Source organism: Juglans microcarpa x Juglans regia, chromosome 8S (assembly GCF_004785595.1).
Source record: "Juglans microcarpa x Juglans regia isolate MS1-56 chromosome 8S, Jm3101_v1.0, whole genome shotgun sequence".
In the NCBI taxonomy this organism is placed as follows: domain Eukaryota; kingdom Viridiplantae; phylum Streptophyta; class Magnoliopsida; order Fagales; family Juglandaceae; genus Juglans; species Juglans microcarpa x Juglans regia.
In genome coordinates this window covers 5398171-5419810 of record NC_054609.1, presented here as the reverse complement: position 1 = coordinate 5419810, position 21640 = coordinate 5398171, and the positions used below count along the sequence as shown (strand labels likewise).

The following is a 21640-nucleotide window of genomic DNA, read 5'->3' as shown; positions in this document are numbered from 1 at the left end:
ACTGCTTAGGCGTCCATGACTCAAGTAACCACGCCACCAATCACTCATGTGGATGAACTGGGTAAGGATGAGGTTGGCTTTCGGATGACTTTCATTGAGGCTTTCCTTAAGCCTGCCCCGAGAGGGGCCTCTGCGTCGGCAATTCCCTTCAAGGATGTTGTCGAGCCATCCCAGCCTATTTCCAACGAGTTCCTAGTGAACACTCTTGTTTTCGCAGCGTCTGTCGCGGTGGGCATGAGTCCCGATCATAATGAGGAATGCCCTGGCCATCCTTTTGTAGTTGAGCTTAACAACAACAAGATCTCGATACCTTCCCTGCCCTTAAGCCAGACCTCCGAGCCTAACGTTGCCTCATTTTTTGCCCAGAAGAGCCCACCTTCAAGGCACCCCTTAATCAAGTGGAGGGAAAAACCATTCAAAGGTTGGGGGAGACCAACCAAGAGGAGGGGGAGACCACTGTGCCCGAGCGAGAAATGGCTCAAGAATCTCCTGACTCGCAGGGTTCTCCCGTCCTACCCGAGGGCGAGGGGGTTGGTCAGTCGTCAAGGCCTCCCTTCGTGGAGACACCAATTCCTGAAGTCCAGGACCTGGAAGGGAATGTGGCTGGGGATGTCCCCCTTTCGGTGTTTGAGGAGTCATCAAAGCCTAGAGGGCAAGCTGTTGTTGGTGGTTCTGATGGTGTTGGCCCTTCCTGGGCGTCCACCCCGCAGGTCCCCGACTCCTCCTGGCAACTAGGTGGAGTTGGCCTGTCAGTGTCCTGCAGGAGGGCGGGTCCTGGTTTTGACGCTGCACTGGCAGAGGCCGTCAAGCTCAAGGCCAAAAAGCTTAGGGGGTTTTTTTTTACAGGTATTGGTGTGGGACTTGGTCTGACCATTACTGGTTGATCTTCCTTTACTTTTGTTGTTAACCTTGTGTGTTTTCCAGACCAGTTTGACAACCTAATTGTGGAGGAGAGAGGAGAGCTTGAGGAAGAGGTTTAGGCGCTTAGATCCCTTGTTCTCCTTGCTCGCCTAGAGGTTTGCAAGGTGAAGCAGGAGGTGGAGAAAGCTGTCCGGGAGAAGAACGCTGTGGTGGAGAATGTGACCGAGTTGCAGGCCACCTACAGCGTAAAAAACGCAAGCTAGCCAAGGCTTGTCAGGAGGTGCCCTTCCTTAAAGAAGACTTGGCCAAGTCTCAGGATGAGGTGGGACCTTCTCTCCTCGAGGCCAAGCTTCAGGAAGTAGAGAGAGACTAGTTTCGAAACAAGCTGGACAAATGCAAAAGAGAGCTGGATGAGACCAGGGGCTCTCTTGATTCCCTCCATGAAGACAAGGCACGATTGGTCGAGCAACACAACATTGATATCTAACAGAACAAATGGACGACGAGCAGTTACATTGAGCTGACCAAGATGGTGCAAAGTAAAAGAGGGAAGCCATAAAGAGGCGTGACGTCAAAATCAAAGCCTTGGAGTTCGAGCACGTAACGGGGTCTAGTCCCTCGACCTTCAGATCCTCTGCACGTCTAGGCAAGTCTTGGGACTTGTGCCCTGCCTAACTTCGCAATGAGTCAAGAGACTCAGTTTGGTTGCACAAAGGTCAGCAAGTCAAGAGACTTGTGTCCAATGGGCCGTATGGGCAAGTCCTGCTTGTGTCCGGCTTGACTTGGGGCGAGTCAAGGGACTCAACTTGGTTGTTTTGCTTGAGGGAGATATCTTGAGAGGAAGACATATTCATTTCCATAATTTTGGCATTTACATATACATTGGCGAGTTACAATCTCAAGGGAAACACTTCTTCAGGTGCTCAACATTCCATGAGTGGGGGAGCTCTTTCCCTTTGTCGTCTTTTAGGCAGTACGACCTTGGCCTGTTGCTAGTTGTTACTACGTAAGGTCCCAACAAGCGTGGTCCCATCTTCCCATCTTCTTTTGTCGTGACCCCAGTTTGCTTCAACACCAAATTGCCCTCCTTGAAGGATCTGTGTCTAACCCGCCTGTTGAAATGTTGCTCAGCTTCCTCTTGTTGCTCGTCTTCTGCATCTCAACCTCCTGTCTTCTTTCTTCTAGTAAGTCCAATTGTTCTTTTAGTCTTTCGTCGTTGGCATCAGAGTCAAAGTGTTGCACTCGGTAGAGCATCCCTACTTCCACCAGTATAACGACGTACTTCCACCAGTATAACGACGTCCACGTCAAAGTGCTCGTCGTCGTAAGTTAATGCGAACGGCGTTTCTCCTGTTGGAGTTATGTCGATCTTTTAGTATGCCCAAGGACCTCAGGCATCTCCTCAGCCCATCTTCCCTACTAGTTCGTTAGCTTTTGCTTTAGGATTTCCATTAGGGTTTTGTTGGTCGCCTCAACTTGTCTGTTGGATTGTGGATGGCCTAGTGAATAGCACTTGAACTCGATTTTGATTTTTGCAAACCACTCTTGGTAATGGGAGGATTCAAATTTTCGGTCGTTGTACAATATGATGCTTTGAGGGATGCCGAAACGGCTGATCACGGACTTCCATAGGAACCTTGTGATAACAGCAGTAGTGATAGTTGCTAGAGCTACCACTTCTCCCCATTTGGTAAAGTAGTCAACCGTGACAGTTACAAATCTTACTCCCCCTTTGCCTGGAGGAAGCGGTCTGACTAGATCCAATCCCCACTGCACAAATGGCCACGGGGACATGATTAATGTCAACGTTTCTAGCAAGTAATGCAAGACTGGTGCATGTACCTGACACTTCGAGCATCTTCTTATGAACTCTTCAGCGTCTCTAAGGCATGGGGCCAGTAGTACCCTGCCCTCATTACTTTCATGGCTAGTTCTCTGCCTCCCAAGTGGCTGCCGCAGACTCCTTCGTGTACCTCGCATAGTATATACTGGGCCTCAACCTATGAGACACATCTCAAGAGTGGCTTGGAAAAGCCCCTTTTGTACAGGACCCCCTCTATTATCGTGAAGCGTGATACTCTATTTCTGACCTTCCAAGCTTCTTCCCCATCACTCAGCAACTCGTTGGTGTTCAGGTATTTCATCACATCTTATGCCCACTCTGGTGCTTCGAGACAAATGACCGAGACCTCAATCCTTGTGGTCGAGAAGTCCACTGTCCAAGTTACTGTGTTTTTGGTAGGCGCAAATCTTCTTGTCCTGAGGCCATTCGTGCCAGCTTTTCTTCCACCTGGTTCTCTCCTCTCGATATCTGTTGGATGCGGAAGTAGCGAAAGAAGTCGCACTCCTCTCTCATTAACTGAAGGTATTTTTTCAGTTTTTCACCTGGGGTGGCAAACTCGCCCTATATCTAGTTAACAACCACTTGGGAGTATGCCCTAACTTCCACTTATGTCTCTCTTAAAGCTCTAGTTGTCGCCAGTTTGGCTAGCAGTGCTTCATACTAAGCTTCATTGTTGGTCGTCTTAAAGGTGAGCTTGATTGCATAGTTCTGTTCTTTGCTGGCTCCTATGACGATGTGTACCCCAGCAGCTGTCCGGGAGAAGGACGCTGTGGTGGAGAACGTGGCCGAGTTGCAGGCCACCTACAGCGTCAAAAACGCAAGCTAGCCAAGGCTTGTCAGGAGGTGGCCTTCCTTAAAGAAGACTTGGCCAAGTCTCAGAATGAGGTGGGACCTTCTCTCCTAGAGGCCAAGCTTCAGGAAGTAGAAAGGGACTAGTTCCGAAACGAGCTAGACAAATGCAAAGGAGAGACCAATTAATGTCAACTTTTCTAGCAAGTAATGCGAGATCGATGCATGTACCTGACACTTCAAGCATCTTCTTACGAACTCTTCAGCGTCTCTAAGGGCATGGGGCCAGTAGGAACCTGCCCTCATTACTTTCATGGCTAGTGCTCTGCCTCCCAAGTGGCTGCCGCAGACTCCTTTGTGTACCTCGTATAGTATATACTGGGTCTCAACCTATGAGACACATCTCAACAGTGGTTTGGAAAAGCCCCTTTTGTACAGGACCCCCTCTATTATCGTGAAGCGTGATACTCTATTTCTGACCTTCCAAGCTTCTTCCCCATCACTCAGCAACTCGTTGGTGTTCAGGTATTTCATCACATTTGATGCCCACTCTGGTGCTTCGGGACAAATGACCGAGACCTCAATCCTTGTGGTCGGGAAGTCCATTGTCCAAATTACCGTGTTTTTGATAGGCACAAATCTTATTGTCCTGAAGCCGTTCGTGCCAGTTTTTCTTCCACCTGGTTCTCTCCTCTTAGTATCTGTTGGATGCGGAAGTAGCGAAAGAAGTCGCGTTCCTCTCCCATTACTTGAAGGTATTTTTTCAGTTTTTCACCTGGGGTGCCGAAGTCGCCCTGTATCTGGCTAACGACCACTTGGGAGTATGCCCTAACTTCCACTTATGTCTCTCTCAATGCTCTAGTTGTTGCTAGTTTGGATAGCAGTGCTTCATACTAAGCTTCACTGTTGGTCGTCTTAAAGGCGAGCTTGATTGCATAGTTCTGTTCTTTGCTGGTTCCCGTGACGATGTGTACCCCAACACCCCTTCCTCAACCCGGCAAGATGATTCATTGACGTGTTTCTTGCCAGGGTTTTCCTACAGGCACTATCGACACTTCTTCGGGAAAGCCGATGAACTCAGCCACAAAGTCTGTTAGCACCTACCCTTTTCTCATCATGGGAGGGAATACTCAATATCGAACTCGCTTAATTCGATGGCCTAGTTCAGTAGATGGCCTGAGGTGTCCGGTCTTTGCAAGGCCTTATTGAGGGGAGTGTCTATGAGCACTTTCACAGGGTGAGCTAGGATGTAAGGCCTCAGCCACCTGGCAGCAATCACCAGGGCGAAAGCCATCATGTTCATTCACGGTTATCTCGCCTTAGCTCCTTTGAATGCGCAACTTATACAGTAAACATGCTATTTTCAGCTCTCATTCTCTCGACTAGCCTTTATCATGTCATCTCCATCTCGACTAGCCCTGGTAAACAGGCACCAGACCAAAGCATGGAGGCAAGGCTAGTCGAGATGGAGATGACACGCTAATCTGCAGATCCCATAGACGACGCCATTGTTGATGATGTGTTTCATAGACTGGGCAACTAAGCGATTCCTCTCTTCAACCTGCAAAACCCAAGGAGAGGAGGGCTCAGAATGGTGACAGACATCTCTGATGCCAAAGTCAGAATTATCTCTTTGTGTGGGAATGTAAGGAGAAAAGTGTTCAGAGAGATCTACCTGAGCTCAGGACGTGTTTATATACCCAATCGTGGCGGTCCTCACCCACTGCTAGCAAATCATGCAGGGATGCATGGGACATTATACTGGTGGTATGTTTCCCCCTGTCATGTCAATCGTTGCCCTGCCGTATTATGTGTGGGTCTTCAATCTGTCCCTTGTGGCAGGTAAGGGGTGGGAGGCGCGTGCACTACCTTGGCCATAGAGGTGAGTGGACGTCTGTCTCTGTCGTTGCGGGCTGGCTTCCCAGATCATTTAATGCAGCATGCTCGTCCGGTGGTGTGGGCTGTGGTCTTAACAGGTGACGTGACCAGTCACCGTATCTGACTGGCCCACTCCGGCCAAACCCAATTCTCTTTCCTTCATTGGTTCTGTATTGGACTATCTACTGGCCAATTTGGGCCTTGAGGGGAACCAAACCGCACACGGCCCAAGTGGGAAAGTAAACTTCCACTTCTCAATTATTATTTAAAAAATTATAAAAAAAGATTATGTGTCTATAAGTTTCCTTTTTCTAATAATCTTGGTATGAGTATTTGAAAAATATTTTATTTTCATGTCATCTTTTGGAAAAAGACCCGTTCATATTTTCATAAGTGTTGGGCCTAAGCCCATCAGGATGGCAAGATAACAAATGTGGGCGATTAAAGACTCAATCATGCTGGGCACACATTAAAACAATTGAGAGGCAGGCAAGTCGAAATGGATTGGATTGTCATAAGATTCGAAACTCTTAAATTATATTTTATTCAAAATCATTGTTGAACAGTTTTCTCGTGCTCATCAACTGACTCAAAAGAAAACCCGAACAAGATATGCACGCCAAATTGACCCAATTAGTGGTCAAATCGAACCTCCAGAGAGATTATCTGTTAGCGGTCGGTCAAATCAAACTCCTAAGAGTTACCGTGTCAGGTCCCAGAAATCAAGCACTTACATGGGCAATGCCATTCTGGGTTCTCATCATCAACAAATAGATCCACATATACAACTGGCACTCTCTTTATATTCTAAACTTCCTACATTCATATAGTACCCAATCTTGTTGGTCAATCACCAAATTCAAGAAAAGCAAGAAATTGTTTCAACAGTTTAATAAAAATACTGCATAGCCAACTCATATATATATATATATATATATATATATATATACTCAACTAAACCGTTCAAGTTACATAAGAAATTCTGCATTTCTCCCCGGCTTATAAAGATATCACAGACATGTATTAAAAGTTCAGCATTAAATACAAAGAATGTCTTTTGAATTGTATTACAAATCACATTTCTCTCCAAATGAATATATATATTAATCAGCATCTGTACATGACAATCATTTACGTACTGGTAAACACGCTCTAAGTTAGTGAGAGGAAATTTGTGTAACATCCTGCTCCTTACGGTTAATAATTAAGTCACATTATTTAAAAATTCTCGAGGAAGTTGGAGTGCTATTACTAAACCTTAACTTAAAAATATTTTCTTGTATTCTAAAGGAAGTGTCAGGTACAAAAATTCTTTATAATAAATAGAGTTGTTTTGTATTAAAATATTGAAATCATAAATGAGAGTACGCAGAAGTATTTATTAAAATTTCTCAAAATTTGTGCCATAAAAATCATAACATAAAATCTCTGTACATGATCTAGGTCATTGTCACGCCTCCCTAGACTAAGTCAAATCCTGCAGCTCTACCTTCACAAATATTCTAACATGTGGTGGTTTAAAAATATAAAAATAAATTAAAATGAGTCGATGACTCAGTAAGAAAATCGTCATAACGTAAAAATACTTGACATAAGATTTTCATAAAATATTTTATGCTGATCAACTTAAAATCATGACAGATCATACTGATGCTTATGCTATGCATGTCTGATTTATCTGAATTAACTGACTGATTTGATTTGTCTGACTGATTTGACTGGCCAACATACTTAATCTTGTGTGCAAGGCTATGCACCGGCCCGATGTCCTACGGCTGCAAGGGGAGCCACTGATAGTATTCTGGCATACTATGGTGGACCACGCTTGAGTCCGTGGCTTGCACATCCACCTTGAAATTGCATTGATACCATGCATTTGAATAGCCATCTGATTAATTATTTTGAGTTTATCTTACACTTGATCTTATGAAAGTTTACGTGTTTTATGCAACGTAAGATGCATGAGATGCATAATACATACATAACTATAATATGCAGAAGGAAACATGATAAATGACGTGCTTACAAATATCATGACATGCGTGGTACACAAACATTGGCTTCCTGCAAAGAATTGACTCTAATAATCTTAATTTATAATCAAGCTACTTATCTTGTAGTGTTACTTCCTAAAATTTTCAATTCAAAATCAATCATGATGCTGGACTGAGTATCTTGGGTTCGGCCGCTGCACTTATAGGGGTTTGTGATTTTTTCTAAATAACACACGAAAATGAGATATTTATAGAGATATTTGGGAGAGGATGCCAACGAATTCGAGTTGGACTTGGTCACAATCATTCAAGAAGATAGTTTGAATTTAAAAATATGATCTAGTAGTTCATTCAATATAGAATTGGCAGTAATTGAGACTGTATAGGAGACTTCAAACAATGATGATTTTAAATTAAAATAAATTTCTAATAGCCGATTTTTAAATTCTAAAAAGAGTCTAACTCTTTTAATAAATAATAAATGAAATTTAACCTAGTTATTGACCCTAATTAAAAACTCGTAATCAATTTCAATAATTTATCGCTCGTGTGCTTATCTAATATAGCCCATTAAATATAATTTAGGCCCAATAAAAATTATCAATATTCCGACTTGGATGGGGTTGTTACATCTTGTATATATATACACGCAGCACTCGGAAGGTTTTTGATCTCCATCTTGTCAAGCTAAATTTTCGGGAGTCTAGTGCTTCTGTAATGCCTTAGATCCTTATTCTGTATGGAAATGGAAAGTTTACGTAGATTCGAGCAAGAAATATTAATGCCCACATCCAAACTCTGCTGCCATCTACCATTCTAGCTGGCATGAAGGTCATCTTCAGTTGACCTTTTTGAGCTAGACGCACTATGGTAAGTACGAATGCAAATGCAGAAATCCCACCTGAAATCAAGAACAGGTTGTAGAAAGGCTCGGGACCTAGTTCTAGATCATCGTTTAAGTTGGCCGAAGAGGAGCAATTATTAGAGGAAAGCAAGAATTTTTCTAGCCGTTTCATTTCTCCACTTTGTTTCACTTCAAGGATTCCTTTTGAAATGTCTGTGACCAGAGGAGAACCCTTTGGGAAAGCCTAAGATGAAATGGGGAGCAAAAAATGCAAAAACAAAATATCAGCTTTGAAGGAAATTAAGATCAGTAGTAAACAGATACAAAGAAGACCATAAAAAAGGAGATCTATGACTGCTTACAAAGCCAAAACCTCCAAGACTGAAAGTGGGTCCTGCTATGGTATAGCCCTTGCAGTATTTTGCGAGGAAGACTTTGGCGTGTGGGACAACGAAGAAAACTGCTGCAATTTCCCCTCTCTCAAAGGCTTCAGGGTATTCGCTTATCGAATGAACTCCCCTTATATTCTCTGGCTTAAAGTTCAACACATTTATCAGGTATCTCACAATGAAAGAGTTTCCATTACACCCAACTGCTGCATGTGTTTTCTGAAGTGTCACAATGTCTGGGACAGACGGTTTAAACCTAGCGACAGTCATTTTGGAAGTGAGGCTTGCTGTAAAACTAGCCGAGACAATAAGTATGACAAAAAGCCATGGTGCCAGCACAAAACGAGACAAACTGTTCTTAATTGGTTCTCCTGCAGATTATAAAATGAAGGGAGACAACATAAATAGCATCAAATACAGTACTGTATAGACAGAAAGAGAACTTGAACCCAGAAAAGTAACGTTACGATACGTTAAATATATTTTATAATAAAAATACTAGTTTTACAATCTAACATACAACATCAATCTATTTTGTAAGTTTATTTTTATTGGATCTATCTGTGACTGAAGTATTTCTCCAAAAGAAAACCTTAAAAGGATTGCTTGTGATTCAGTTTATACAAAAGTTACTGATGCTAAAATATGTTGGGTACTGGAGACTTACTTTGAAGAAAGAATAGGACAGTAACGGAAAACCAAAGCATAGTTCCGAAGCCCTCAAATTCAGGATTACCACCATGTTCAATTAACCAACGACGAACCCTATGAAGAGGTGCATCACCACTATCATTAGCCACATGCTTTTTGTGAAGACTTTGATGAACAACCATTCCTCTTTCAGCTTATCTGGTTTTACTTTGACTACCATCACGAGTCCCGATTCAACATATGGCTGTGTAAATTCGGCATATCGAAACCGATCTGCCATTATTTCTGTATCACCAACTGCTGCATCCAGGCCCTAATATTGTTTTACATATTGATCATTGATCATACACGTATTAATTATTTCTGTAATACAATTAATAAAAGTGCCATAACATTAGTCATGAATAATATCAACATGTTTAACATGATACCATTAGTACTGAATAATCATTGCAGAAAAACATGCTTTTCTTTTTCCTTCTGGTTTAATTATTGTACTATAAACTTAAAATTGGTTTTGATAGTTTAAACAAATTAAAACCTACCTTGTAGAAGACCTGTTCCACCATATTATCATATGATCCATAGAATGGAACCAAGACATAAGGCAAATGATAAGGGAGGCGCTTTACAACTGCTTCAAACACATCAATGGAAAAACCGGAGACGAATGTTCTGTTCTGGTCCTGTTCATAAGTCACTTTCACAAACTGATTGAATGCACCCTTGGCAGGAACCCCTATCCTCAATGCTTTCTGCTCACCACTGCAAGTCCATCCCTTTGGAACTGTTTGCAGGCCACCTGGCCAAAATATTGGGCCCAAAACTCCTGAAGAACTATTACCAATTGTTACCTTCAAGCTATCATACTGGGTGAAGTTCTCTAAGAAATTGAATTCTGGTGACCAGAATGCTATCTCCTTGTAGCTTTTGCCAACCACATTAATGATCCGAAAGACTGGCACTTGTGACAAAGTACCGTTCTTGAAGTTTATCTTTCCACTTAGACCTTCAAAGTTGCTGAGCATGATTTGTTGAGATAATTTTTTCGGGGTAACCCTTCCTTGTATTTTGTTAATGGCTTGAGCAATGGCCCAAGTTGCATCATAAGCTCGAAGTGCAAAAATGCTTGGGTTAGCATTCTCTTCTTCAGGGTACTCTGATCCGAACTTCTTTCGGAATTTGGTTTTAAACTGCTTGAAAGTTTCACCGGAAGAAACAAAGCTGGTTTTAAAACCAATTACTCCTTGCATGTTATAGGTAACAGAAGAATCCACAGAATCAAGAAGGCTTGCAATCTCATCAGTCACGATCCACACGTAGCCTTTTTCCATCATACCCATTTGATTTGCCGTCTCAAAAAGCAAAATAGCTGACTCTAAAGAAGACGGCAAAAATATGAAAACCCTATTGCTCAAACTGCGTAGCTTCATCAGCTCTTTCTCAATGGCTGCTTTTCGGTCTGGCAGAGAGGATAGGGAAGGCAAAGTTGAGTGGTATTCAATTGCTGAATCCACAAGACGAAGTGAATCGGAAAGGAGGGTTAATGTCTCTAGTTCAGCGGAAAACCCGTCGTTGTTGTTGATCTTTTCGTAAATTGTGGTCACCTTTCGCCACCTAAAGTGGCCTATAATGGCGGCAATACACTTCATGTGGAGGGTGACATCGTTGGCCATTTGAATGAAAAAGGACGGTTGAATTGGTATCAATGATGGGACCATAGCAAGTGAGGCTAGGGAAATGATGGGGATACGTACTCGATCCTCGAAGGTTTTACTATTGTCAGAGATTAGAGCAGATTCCTGAATCGTCAGTGTTCCGATGACAGCTTGCACTCTTTTGGTGTCAATGAGATGGATTGCTGCAAAGAAAATTATCAAAAGTTTTCAGAGTAGAGCGCAGAATCTCAAGAATATATAGATGGAGTAACTGGATCATGTAAATCATGATGAAGTATATAAGAAAGAGTGCAGACCAAGTGTTTGCTGAAATGCCTCAAAGAACTCCTTTCATATTACAAAATTATTTCGTCATCTTTAGGCCATGTCATTTACATCATTTATACTAAATATATAACCACCTACTCTCTATCATTGTGACACGTGTATCACAAAATCTTATTGTGTTTTTACAAGAGTATCCTCACTCTTTAATTTTTGTATTATTTTAGAAGTTTCTAAACATGTACTTTGTGGTCCTTCCTTCCTTTTGGTGCAATCAACTTCATCTTTTTCTGAAGATTGACTTGTCTTATCAGCCCCCACGAGTTAAGCGGCACTTGGCAAATAGTGAGGCTTGATCATAAATAGGAAAATCAAGTTGTGGAGAGGGATTTGGTTAAAATATAAGCATGCAAGTTGATCCTTGCTGGAAACAAAGGAAACTGTGAGAGTCTTGGTAGCTACTCGATCTCTAACAAAATTACAATCCAATTCGACGTGTTTGGTACGAGAATGTAACACTAGATTGACCGATAAATATGTGGCACCCAAGTTATTACACCACAAAGTTGGAGGTTTGGTTAGAAAAATCCCAAGTTCTTTTAAAGCGATTGTATCCATAAGATCTCACAAGTAATATTTGCGACGGCCTTATATTCTGCTTAAGTGGAGGATCTAGCAACTGTTGGTTGCTTTTTGGATTCCCATGAAACAAGATGTGAACCAAAATAGATACAAAACTCACCAGTAGACTTTCTATCATCAGAGTAACCAGCCCAGTCGGTATCAGAGAAGGCCAAGAGATTAAATAGCCAGTGAGTTGAAAAATGCAGACCAAATTGAGGAGTGAGACGTAGATATTTGAGTATTCTTTTGACAGCTTGCCAACAAGAATTTTTGGGACAATGCATGAACTAGCAAACTTTATTAACAGCAAATGATATATCTGGCCGGGTAAAAGCTAAATATTGTAAACTTCCGACAATACTCCTATAAAGGTGATCAGGATCCTCAAAGGAAGATCCATCAAGTGCTATGAGTTTGGTGGAAGTCGACACAGGAGTGAAACAGGTTTAGCATTGTGCAAGTTAGTGCGATGCAGGATATCATTGATATATTTGGACTGACTCAAATAGAGGTCGTGACTGTTTCGAGTCACCTCTTTACCAAGAAAAAAATGCAAATGGCCAAGATCTTTAATAAGAAAATAGTTACCCAGAGCATTGATGAAATCAGAGATAAGTAGAGGATATGACCCAATAACGATTATATCATCTACATAAACTATGACAAACACAACATGATCAGATTGTTTGAAAATAAAGAGGGAGGAATCAGACCTGGACTCTTGAAAACCAAGAGAAATAAGCTGTGATCAAAGCTTGGAGAACCAGGCCCGAGGAACCTGCATAAGGTCGAAGATGACCTTTCTGAGCTTACAGATGTAAGTTGGAAAATCGAGGTTGGCAAATCCGAGAGGTTGATGTATGTAGACCTCCTCCTCCAAGTCACCGTGTAGGAATGCCTTCTGCATATCAAGTTGATGTAATGACCAGTTGCAAGAAACAACTATGGAAATGAACAAGCTAATAGTGACAGGTTTGACAACCGGGGAGAAGGTTTTGGTATAATCAATCATAGGCTATTTATGGAAACCCTTGGCTACAAGGCGAGCCTTGCGCTATTCAAGGGTGCCATCAGCACACCATTTGATTTTAAGAATCCACTTTGGGCCCAAGACATTGAACGAAGGAGGGGGAGGAATGAGATCCTAAGTGGAGTTATGTATGAGAGCTTGGAATTCGAGTTGCATGGCATGACGCCATTCAGGATATTTAGATGTTTTTGTGTATGACGTGGGTTCCTCGTGACCCTCAGTTAGAGAGGAAACAGTGAGGGAGACAAAGGGTTTGGATGAAGGCCAGTCAACAGTGCCATCAATGCACACACGAGGGCATCAAACATTTGCTTTTAATCGTGTAACCATAGGGCGAGTATTTTCTGGGGATGAAATCATGGGTGGGAAAGCAGATGTAAAGTTCAGCGCATAGAGATTAGGATTCAAAGGAGCTGGAGAGGAAGAAGATGGTCTTAAGTGCCTTGGACTAGACGAGGGAGATGATGGACTTATCATGTGAGAAGGTGGACTAGGTAGATGAGTAAGCGGGCTGGGAGAATCTCGTGTGCCAAGGGGTAAGGAATCGGGTGAACCATTGGGTTGAGCTCGCATGGTGGGAGTTGAAAGGAAATGAGAAGGAAGGTTGAACGGGGTGATGATATGGGTTGAGTCATGAGTTATAGGTCTAGAGTGGATGGGACGCAGCAATTTTGCAGGTTGTGAAATTGTAATGGGCTCAGATGCAAAAGGAAAGTAATTCTCATGAAATTGCACATCTCTCGAAATATATATAAGTGTGGCCTGATGGTAAATGTAAGCAACAATATCCTTTATAGTCAGGAATATAGCCTATAAAAATACAGTGATGGACACTAACATGGACCTAGTCTTAAAGATCCTTTGCAAGTTTCAGATGGGCCAATTACAAGGTCAAGAGTCAAGAAGATCAATGAGGCAATGCAAGGATTGATGCAATCCACTTGAGACGAGTTTAGCAAGAGCCCAACATTCAAGATGGGCTCGAAGGATGAAAATCCAGTTTTGATTCATTTGATAAGCTATGGAAGAGGGCAACAATATGACTTAAAGGCTTTAGGCACTTGAAGGCTTTCAACTTGTTTAATTTCATTTAAAAGAATTATTTTATTAGTTTAGAATAATTGAATTTATTATGAGAATGACTCAAAATGGGCCTATGCAAGGGCATGTTGGAAAATTTATTATTTTATTGAACTAAGGTTAGGGTTTTACTATAACGAGTACTGTAGCCACACTGTAAATGCGGCACTATTCACACAAGAGGAGATAAACTCAACTCACAATGAATAAATTCATCAAATTTCATAAACTCCTTAAAATGAGGTTACAAAGAGTATTTAAAGCAAAAACTAATTAAATGAAGATTTAATTAGCATTTGAAATGGAGATTTATTTTTTAAGACTGACGTGAGCATTCGATTTATAAGAAAAACAGTTATTTGAAAAGCGGAAGACTAATACTAAAAAAGGGCATGGATGCATGTGCAAGGAGGGAGAGGCCAGTCTCGACGACCAATGCCACATGATTGAAGAACTGTATGGAGCAGACAAAATTCACCTCCCCATTCGTTTGCATAGCCAGAACATTGGTTGAAAAACAATTGTTAATGTAACGTAAAAGGGCAACAAAAATAGACATGACATCAGACTTTGATTGAAGTGGAAAAAACTAAATATATTTAGTAAAGTCATCTACAATAGACAAGTAAAATCAACAACCAGCAGATGACAATACTAGAGTCAGCCCCCAAACATCAAGAAACAATAGTCAAATGGTTTTCTAGAGCGAGAGGAAGATGGCGGATGTGGTAGAGCATGGATCCTGGCCTGTGGACAAGTTGAACAAGGTGATGCTAGGGAACTTGAATTTGTTGGAAGTTGAAAATTACGAATGATAAAAGAAGTGACTTGGGGTTAGGGATGACCAGGTCGCATATGCCAATTGTAAGTAGATGTACGTTCACCAAGGAGAGCATGAGGTGCAGCAAGTATAGAAGAGGAAGCTGAAATAGTGGTGGGAAGAATATACAGTCCATTCCTAACACTAGTGCCTTGAAGAAGTACCTCTCGGGTTTATAAATCCTTTACAAAAAAACAAGAAGAATAAAATTAAAAATAAACCGAGTTATCTATACATAATTGACGAACAGACAAAAGATTTTTTGTAATGGAAGGAACAAGTAAAAGTTGAGAGAGAAGGAAATTGCCAGAAGATGTATGCAGATGAGCTGAACCTGTATGCTATATGAGAATGGTAGAGCCATGGCCAACACTGACTTGATTTGTTCCCTGATAGGATATTGAGTCCAAGTTGAGGTTTTGAAAGTCACCAATGAAGTGATTTGTGGCAGCAGTATCTGGGAACCAATGATGAAAGTGAGTTGAAGGTGCATGGGGTGTCGTGGTTGTGAGGTTGGCTGAGAGGCTCAGTGGAGGTGGTGTTTGATAGGTCTGGTTGAATCTGCGGTAGCAACTCAAGGCTGTATGTTCAATTTTATGACACACTTGGTAGATAGGGCGTTGGTCATTTCGATTAGTAAAAAGGTTGGTACCTCCAAGACACCACGACCTCGTCGTGGCCCACAACCTCTGCCTCTTAAATTTGTAAAAGGAGGAGCAGGGGAGGATTTTGTGTAAGTGAGATGCGCTGCCAAGGGATTGCCAGAGATAAGTGTGTAGGTTTGATGAGCTAATCTGGACTCATGGTTAAGTAAATAACTATAAATTTGATGAGGAGTCGATGGATCGGCTTGAGTAGTGAGAGATGTTACCAAAGAATCATAATTGGTGCCCAGACCTGCTAATAGATATATTGAAAATTCTGTTAGGGATAGAGGTTGGCCTGCTGCAGTTAGGGAAGCAACAAGTGTTTTAGCCTTATGGAAGTAGTTAGTGATCGATTCAGGACCCTTCTTAAGTGTAGCAAGTTGAAGCTAAGTTTGCATGATGTGAGTCGATGACTAAGCTGTGAATAGATTCTGCAACGTGATCCAGACCTCATGTGCAGATGTACATTCAAGTACATGTGCCAAAACATTTTCAGATAAAGAAGAGTTAAGAGCCGAAATGATCAATTGATCAAGCTAACACCATTTGGTATACTTGGGATTGGGATTGTCATTAACCATGGGAGGAGGCATAACAAAGGAGCCATCCACAATAGATAATTGTCAATGGTAAGCTTAATCGTAACAAAATGACTAGCTGATTTAGGATAGAGGTATTGACGATGAAAGGTGGGTTCTGGTTGAAGGTCTCGGATGAGATGGAGGAATCCATCAGGTTTGTATATATAAGGGATGACGTAAGTCTTTACTGGTCTCCTGATACCATGATAAAGTATAGAAGAAAGAGTGCAAACCAAGTGTTTGCTGAAATGCCTCAAAGAACTCCTTTCATATTACAAAATTATTTCGTCGTCTTTAGGCCATGCCATTTACATCATTTATACTACCTAATACATAACCGACTACTCTCTATCATTGTAGCATGTGTATTACAGAATCTCATTCTGTTTTTACAAGAGTATCCTCACTCTTTAATTTCTGTATTATTCTAGAAGTTTCTGGACATGTACTGTGTGGTCCTTCATGTCTTTTGGTGCAATTAGTTTCATCTTTTTCTAAAGATTGACTTGCCTTATCAAATCATGATCATGATCAATTGGACTTGATCACCCCCAGAAACTTAAAAATTCTAAACTTTTGTTGCAGGCCATGCCTTATTTGAATAGAGAAGATTCAAAGCATATAAATATGATAAGCTTCTGAGATTAATGCATGCAAAACATATAGGCCCCATGACTTATTAGCTGAAACTATGATCTCTTCAGCATTTGAATCCAGAAAATATCCTCTATCCATGTCATATTAAGATAACGTACGTAAGGTGGATTAATGATATTGCATGCAAATATGGTAGTTTCTAGCTAGCTATGTTCATAAGTTGATATGATGTCCAAAATAAAAATATTTTTCATGGAGAATTGTAATAATCGGCCTCAAGGCCTGGCCCAGGACCACGGCAAATCATCTTTGAGGTGGTGTTCAAAGATTTTTCCTATGATTGGGTTTGATGTGATATTGGGTTTGGATTGGTTAGCTTCCAGTTATGCCAGAATTGACAGTTTTAAAAATGAGGTGGTGTTCAAATTTTCAGAGGGAGAGGAACTTCAGTTTTTGGGTCCAGAGTGCGTACCCTTCCATCAGTTATATCTGCTTTTCAGGTTGGCAAGTTAATGCATGATGGGTGTCAGGGATACTTGGCCTTCGTGGTGGATGAACCAAAGTAAGAATTAGAGTTAGAAGAGATACATATTGTGAGAGAATATCCGGATGTTTTTCCTAAAGATTTGTCTGGATTGCCACCCGAGCGGGAAGTAGAGTATGCCATTGAACTAGCCCTAGGCACGGCACCTCTTTCCAAAACCCCTTATCGAATGGCACCATCAGAGTTAGCCGATGAGAGGGGTCATGAGGTTTGGAAATAAAGGCAAGTTGAGCCCTAGATTTGTCGAGCCCTTTGAGATTCTTGATCGGATTGGCCCAATTACTTACAGGGTAGCCCTACCACCAACACTCTCAGGGGTACACGATGTATTTCATGTATCTATCCTGAGGAAGTATATACCTAAGCCCACCCACATTATCGACTACGAGCCTCTTCAACTTCAGGAAAATCTGACTTATACAGAAGAGCCGATGCTGATTGTAGAGAGAAAAGAACAAGTATTACAGAATCAGACTATCCCATTGGTTAAAGTGGTATGGAATAATCATGCTATCAGTGAAGCCTCTTGAGAATTAGAAGATGAAATGCAAGTCAAGTATCCACAGTTGTTCAACGGAGATCTTGATAGCTTGTGACAAATTCTGCGGACGGAATTTCTATAAGGGGGGAGGATGTAATAATCGGCCTCAAGGCCTGGCCCAGGCCCATGACAAATCATCTTTGAAGCCCCAGATGCTATCATTTTCGGTGAGTGACTTTCCCCTTTCTTTTTCTTTTCTTCTTCTCCCCGTAAACCGCCACGATTTTTCCATGCCTATGTAGTTTATTTTTTTTTCGTTCCTTCCTCATTTCCAAACCTCCCAACCGACCACTCTCCCTTTCTTTTTCTCTAAAGTGCAAACCTCTCATATTCTCTCTCTCTTGCAATTTCAGTGATTTCGGTGCACCCAGGTTTCGATTTATGGAGTAAACCAAGGTTAGCATCTCACTCTCTCTCTCCCTATATTTTTCTTTTCGGTAGATTTGAGATTTTAGGGGTTGCATCTGATCATAGATTTTTGGGTTGCCGTCGAGCCCTCTTACCAGAACTCCTAACGTTGGTAAATCTCCATTTCGCTATCTGATCTCACTCTCATTTTTTTCCCTCTATTTATGTGCACCCAGGCCCTCTTTCTCCTCAATTTTTCGTGCACACACTCAAGGTCTCATAAACTCTCTATTTTTACCCAGTCGTGCACACACTTTAACCACACACTCATTTTATTTTCACAGTGTGTTTTCCCTCCATCGAGTAATGCCTCCCTCGTGTTTGTCAATTTTCTTCAAAGAGCCCAACACTGGTAAGCCTACGTTACTCTCTTTTTCTCTTTTTGTTCATCATTTAGTAAAAGGAGAATTTTATGTGATTTTAAGTTTAGTTATTTTAATTATTTATGTTAAAGTGTGGTGATTTGGGTTGATGTGTGGCGAATGGAAGTGATTGATGGCTGCTCGGGATGGTTTATTGACTGTGTGTGCAATGTGTATTTGAGCTGGTTGTGTTGGGTGTGTTATGAGTGGTGTAGATACCCAAGATTTGAAGTGTTGGATGATTAAAAATATATGGTGATTGTGCTGAAGTTTTATATTGAAGGTTGGAGTTGACATGGTTGTTTATGTTATGTTTTGAACACAGGAGTTGTCATTGTTGGTTTTGGAGATGCTAGTGGCTATGTTGGGGTTTAAATGCTAATGGTTTGAGGAGGGAACTATTCGGGTTTAATTTTATGATAGACTTTGAGTTAAAAATGGGTTGTTTTGGATTATTACTCAATAAATAGTAGCTTACTGGTTTGGTTTATTAAATGTTGGATATATGTTTTGTTTAGGTGGTATAACTACTAGAGTTCCAACTCAAGGTGTAGATAATACACGGAAGTTAAGTAAGTAGGGTTCCTATACTAGCTTTGCACAAAAGAAATGAAATAAGGTTGACTTTGAAAATATGCATGTTTATCTTTGAAAAGAAATCTGAAAAACGACCTCAGATATTTGTTTTGCATATGCATAAATCCTATATAAGAGAAAGTATTTTTGTCATAACTAGTGTAGACATGAGTTGATTTTAACATTTTATTTCTAAACTGTGAAAAAAAGCAAATATAAGATCCCAAAAGTTTTGCTTTGATTAAATGAAAAAGTTTTGTGTCTATTATTCTTGGATATGTGAAATGTACAAAAAGTGTTCAGTATTCAGTTTTAATATGATGTGGCATCTGAAAATCTTGGCATGAACTTCTGATTCTATATCTAAATATGATCTGGTTCCAATGATGCTCTGTTCTGTTTCTGTTAAGGCTCAGCCACAGGTATAATGGTGGTTTATAACCCTATAACGGGAATGAAACATGGTATACGGCCCAATCACAGGTATAATGGTGGTTTATAACGCTGCCACAAGGGCGAAACATGGTATACGGCCCAGTAACGAGTATAATGGTGGTTTATAACCCTACCACGGGATTCAAACATGGTATACGGCCCAGTCACAGGTATAATGGTGGTTTATAACCTTACCACGGGGGTCAAACATGGTATTTGTCCCAATGTGATACTCTGATATGCTACGAAGATGAGGTTTAGTTTGTAAAATGCCAAGGGATATTTTTGAAATAAGAAAGTTTTTATGAAAGTTTCGCTCTGACTTTCTGATAATGTGTTTCAGTTTATACATTCTGAAAGTAAATATTTTGTTTCTGTTTTCTAAAAGTAAATGTTTTGTTATGCATACCGAACTTTGAAAATGCTCATGTTTACATACTAGTATATGTTCTTTGCTTACTGAGTTGTTGATAACTCACATCTTAATCTTCATAATATTTTTCAAATGACATTGATGGTTCAACTGAGGATCAGTATTAGAGTTTGTGGGCAAGATTAGCTGTGGATAGTTATTGGGTACCTCATGGTAGTAGTGCTGTTGGTGGATTTATTTATTTAGTAGGTTGATTTCAATATGTTTAGACAGTTTATGGAGACTTATGTCAATTCTATTTTATTCTATTTTGTTAATTGAGACATGAAGAGAAATTGATATTTTTATTTGGATTGTTGTATTGAGGATCTGATATGTAAGTATGTGTGGTTTATTAAATTTGAAGTGTTTACGTTTGTTTTGGAGTTTTGGAAGTATATATTTTTGGATTTGGAAATATATTAGTATTGTTGGAGTTGATTATCAGGTGTCAAGAGTTAACTCCCTAAACCTCTTGGGTCGGGGCGTTACAAGCATTGACATCAAAAGTATGTAGTCGCATGTAATCTAGTGGCACAAGATCTAGACCATGCAGTATCAAAAGTTCAAATAAAACAACATTAATGGTACATTTAAATTGGTAAAAGAAAAAAACAACATAACCAGTACATGTTTATATGCAGTTTTGTGTAATGTGGCAGGACACACAGACTAACTGAATTTGTGCCCAAATATGGCTTCATCTTAAAGCATCAATAATATATAATATATATGTAATATATAGATTATATCTCGGAGAAGGTTGAAAGTTTACCAGTAGAAGTTGCCCGAGCTGAATTACCATGGGAATCTTTAAGGTGCAAAACCAGCTGCATAGAACAATTCAAGCGATGCAAATCTCTGGCTGCCATATCCATGGCTACTTTCTGTTCCTTACCCATACGAGAATCATAATACAAAACAGCACCTGCATTAACAGGTACTGCTGCTTTTCTCTTTGGACAGTTCGTCTTCTTCTCTCCTTCACGGGCAAAAGATTTTGATGCCACCGCCATTAATAGCAACAGAACTAAGAAGAAAGAAAGATCACCACCACGAGACATATTTGCAGCTATCCGTGCGTTGTGATCTTGATCTTCTGGTGTGGAGAAGCGCTAGCTGTTAATGGGTGAGATGAAATATTATTTGACGGGTCAAAGATGGAGAATGACTTGACTTTGAGAAAGAGATAGGAGATCAAATATATATATAAAGGAAAGCATGCAACGTACCAATTGTGGGAAATTAGAATCTTATTTGGAATCTCAAACTAACCTCCACACACTATATTTTTTTAAATTTTTAGATTTTTTAATATTTTTTTTTTAAAAAAATTTGAGTTTATTCTTTTAAAACTAATTCAATTCTTCTATTCATTATTCATATATTAAATATTTGATAAAAGAAAAAAATAATAAAAATTCAAAAAAGTATAGTGTGTGGAGGATGTGTGAATAGTAAGAGATTATGTAGACTTTTTCTTATTCCAGTTGTATTCCTCCTTCGTTTGCTTACCAGTTCCTCCATAATTTTCCAAAGTCAACTTAGCTTTGCTTATCATGGACTTCTGCTGTATTTTCTGCTCCCTCAATTGTTGATTGATACTTCGAAAAAAAATAAAACAAAATTAAAAAAACATGAGACGAATCTAGATATAATACCAAAGACCATTTCTCCCCAATTTCCCTTCAACAACATATAACATTAGAATTATATATTTTGTTTTGATATGTGAAATGTAAAATATAATATCATAGGTACAATATTATTGTAACGCCCTAATAGAAGGCT

The 21640-nt window shown here is 40.3% G+C and overlaps 1 protein-coding gene across 1 annotated transcript; it reads right to left on the bottom strand.

Annotated features, from left to right (window-relative positions):
- Positions 1 to 7996: 7996 nt before the first annotated feature.
- On the bottom strand, positions 7997 to 20865 carry LOC121244156 (glutamate receptor 2.5-like). Its single transcript, XM_041142191.1, is given in 6 exon segments — positions 7997 to 8453; positions 8572 to 8969; positions 9266 to 9352; positions 9355 to 9562; positions 9795 to 11110; positions 20625 to 20865. Coding segments are annotated over 6 exon segments (2616 nt in total). The 3' UTR covers positions 7997 to 8087.
- Between the last annotated feature and the right edge of the window lie 775 nt (positions 20866 to 21640).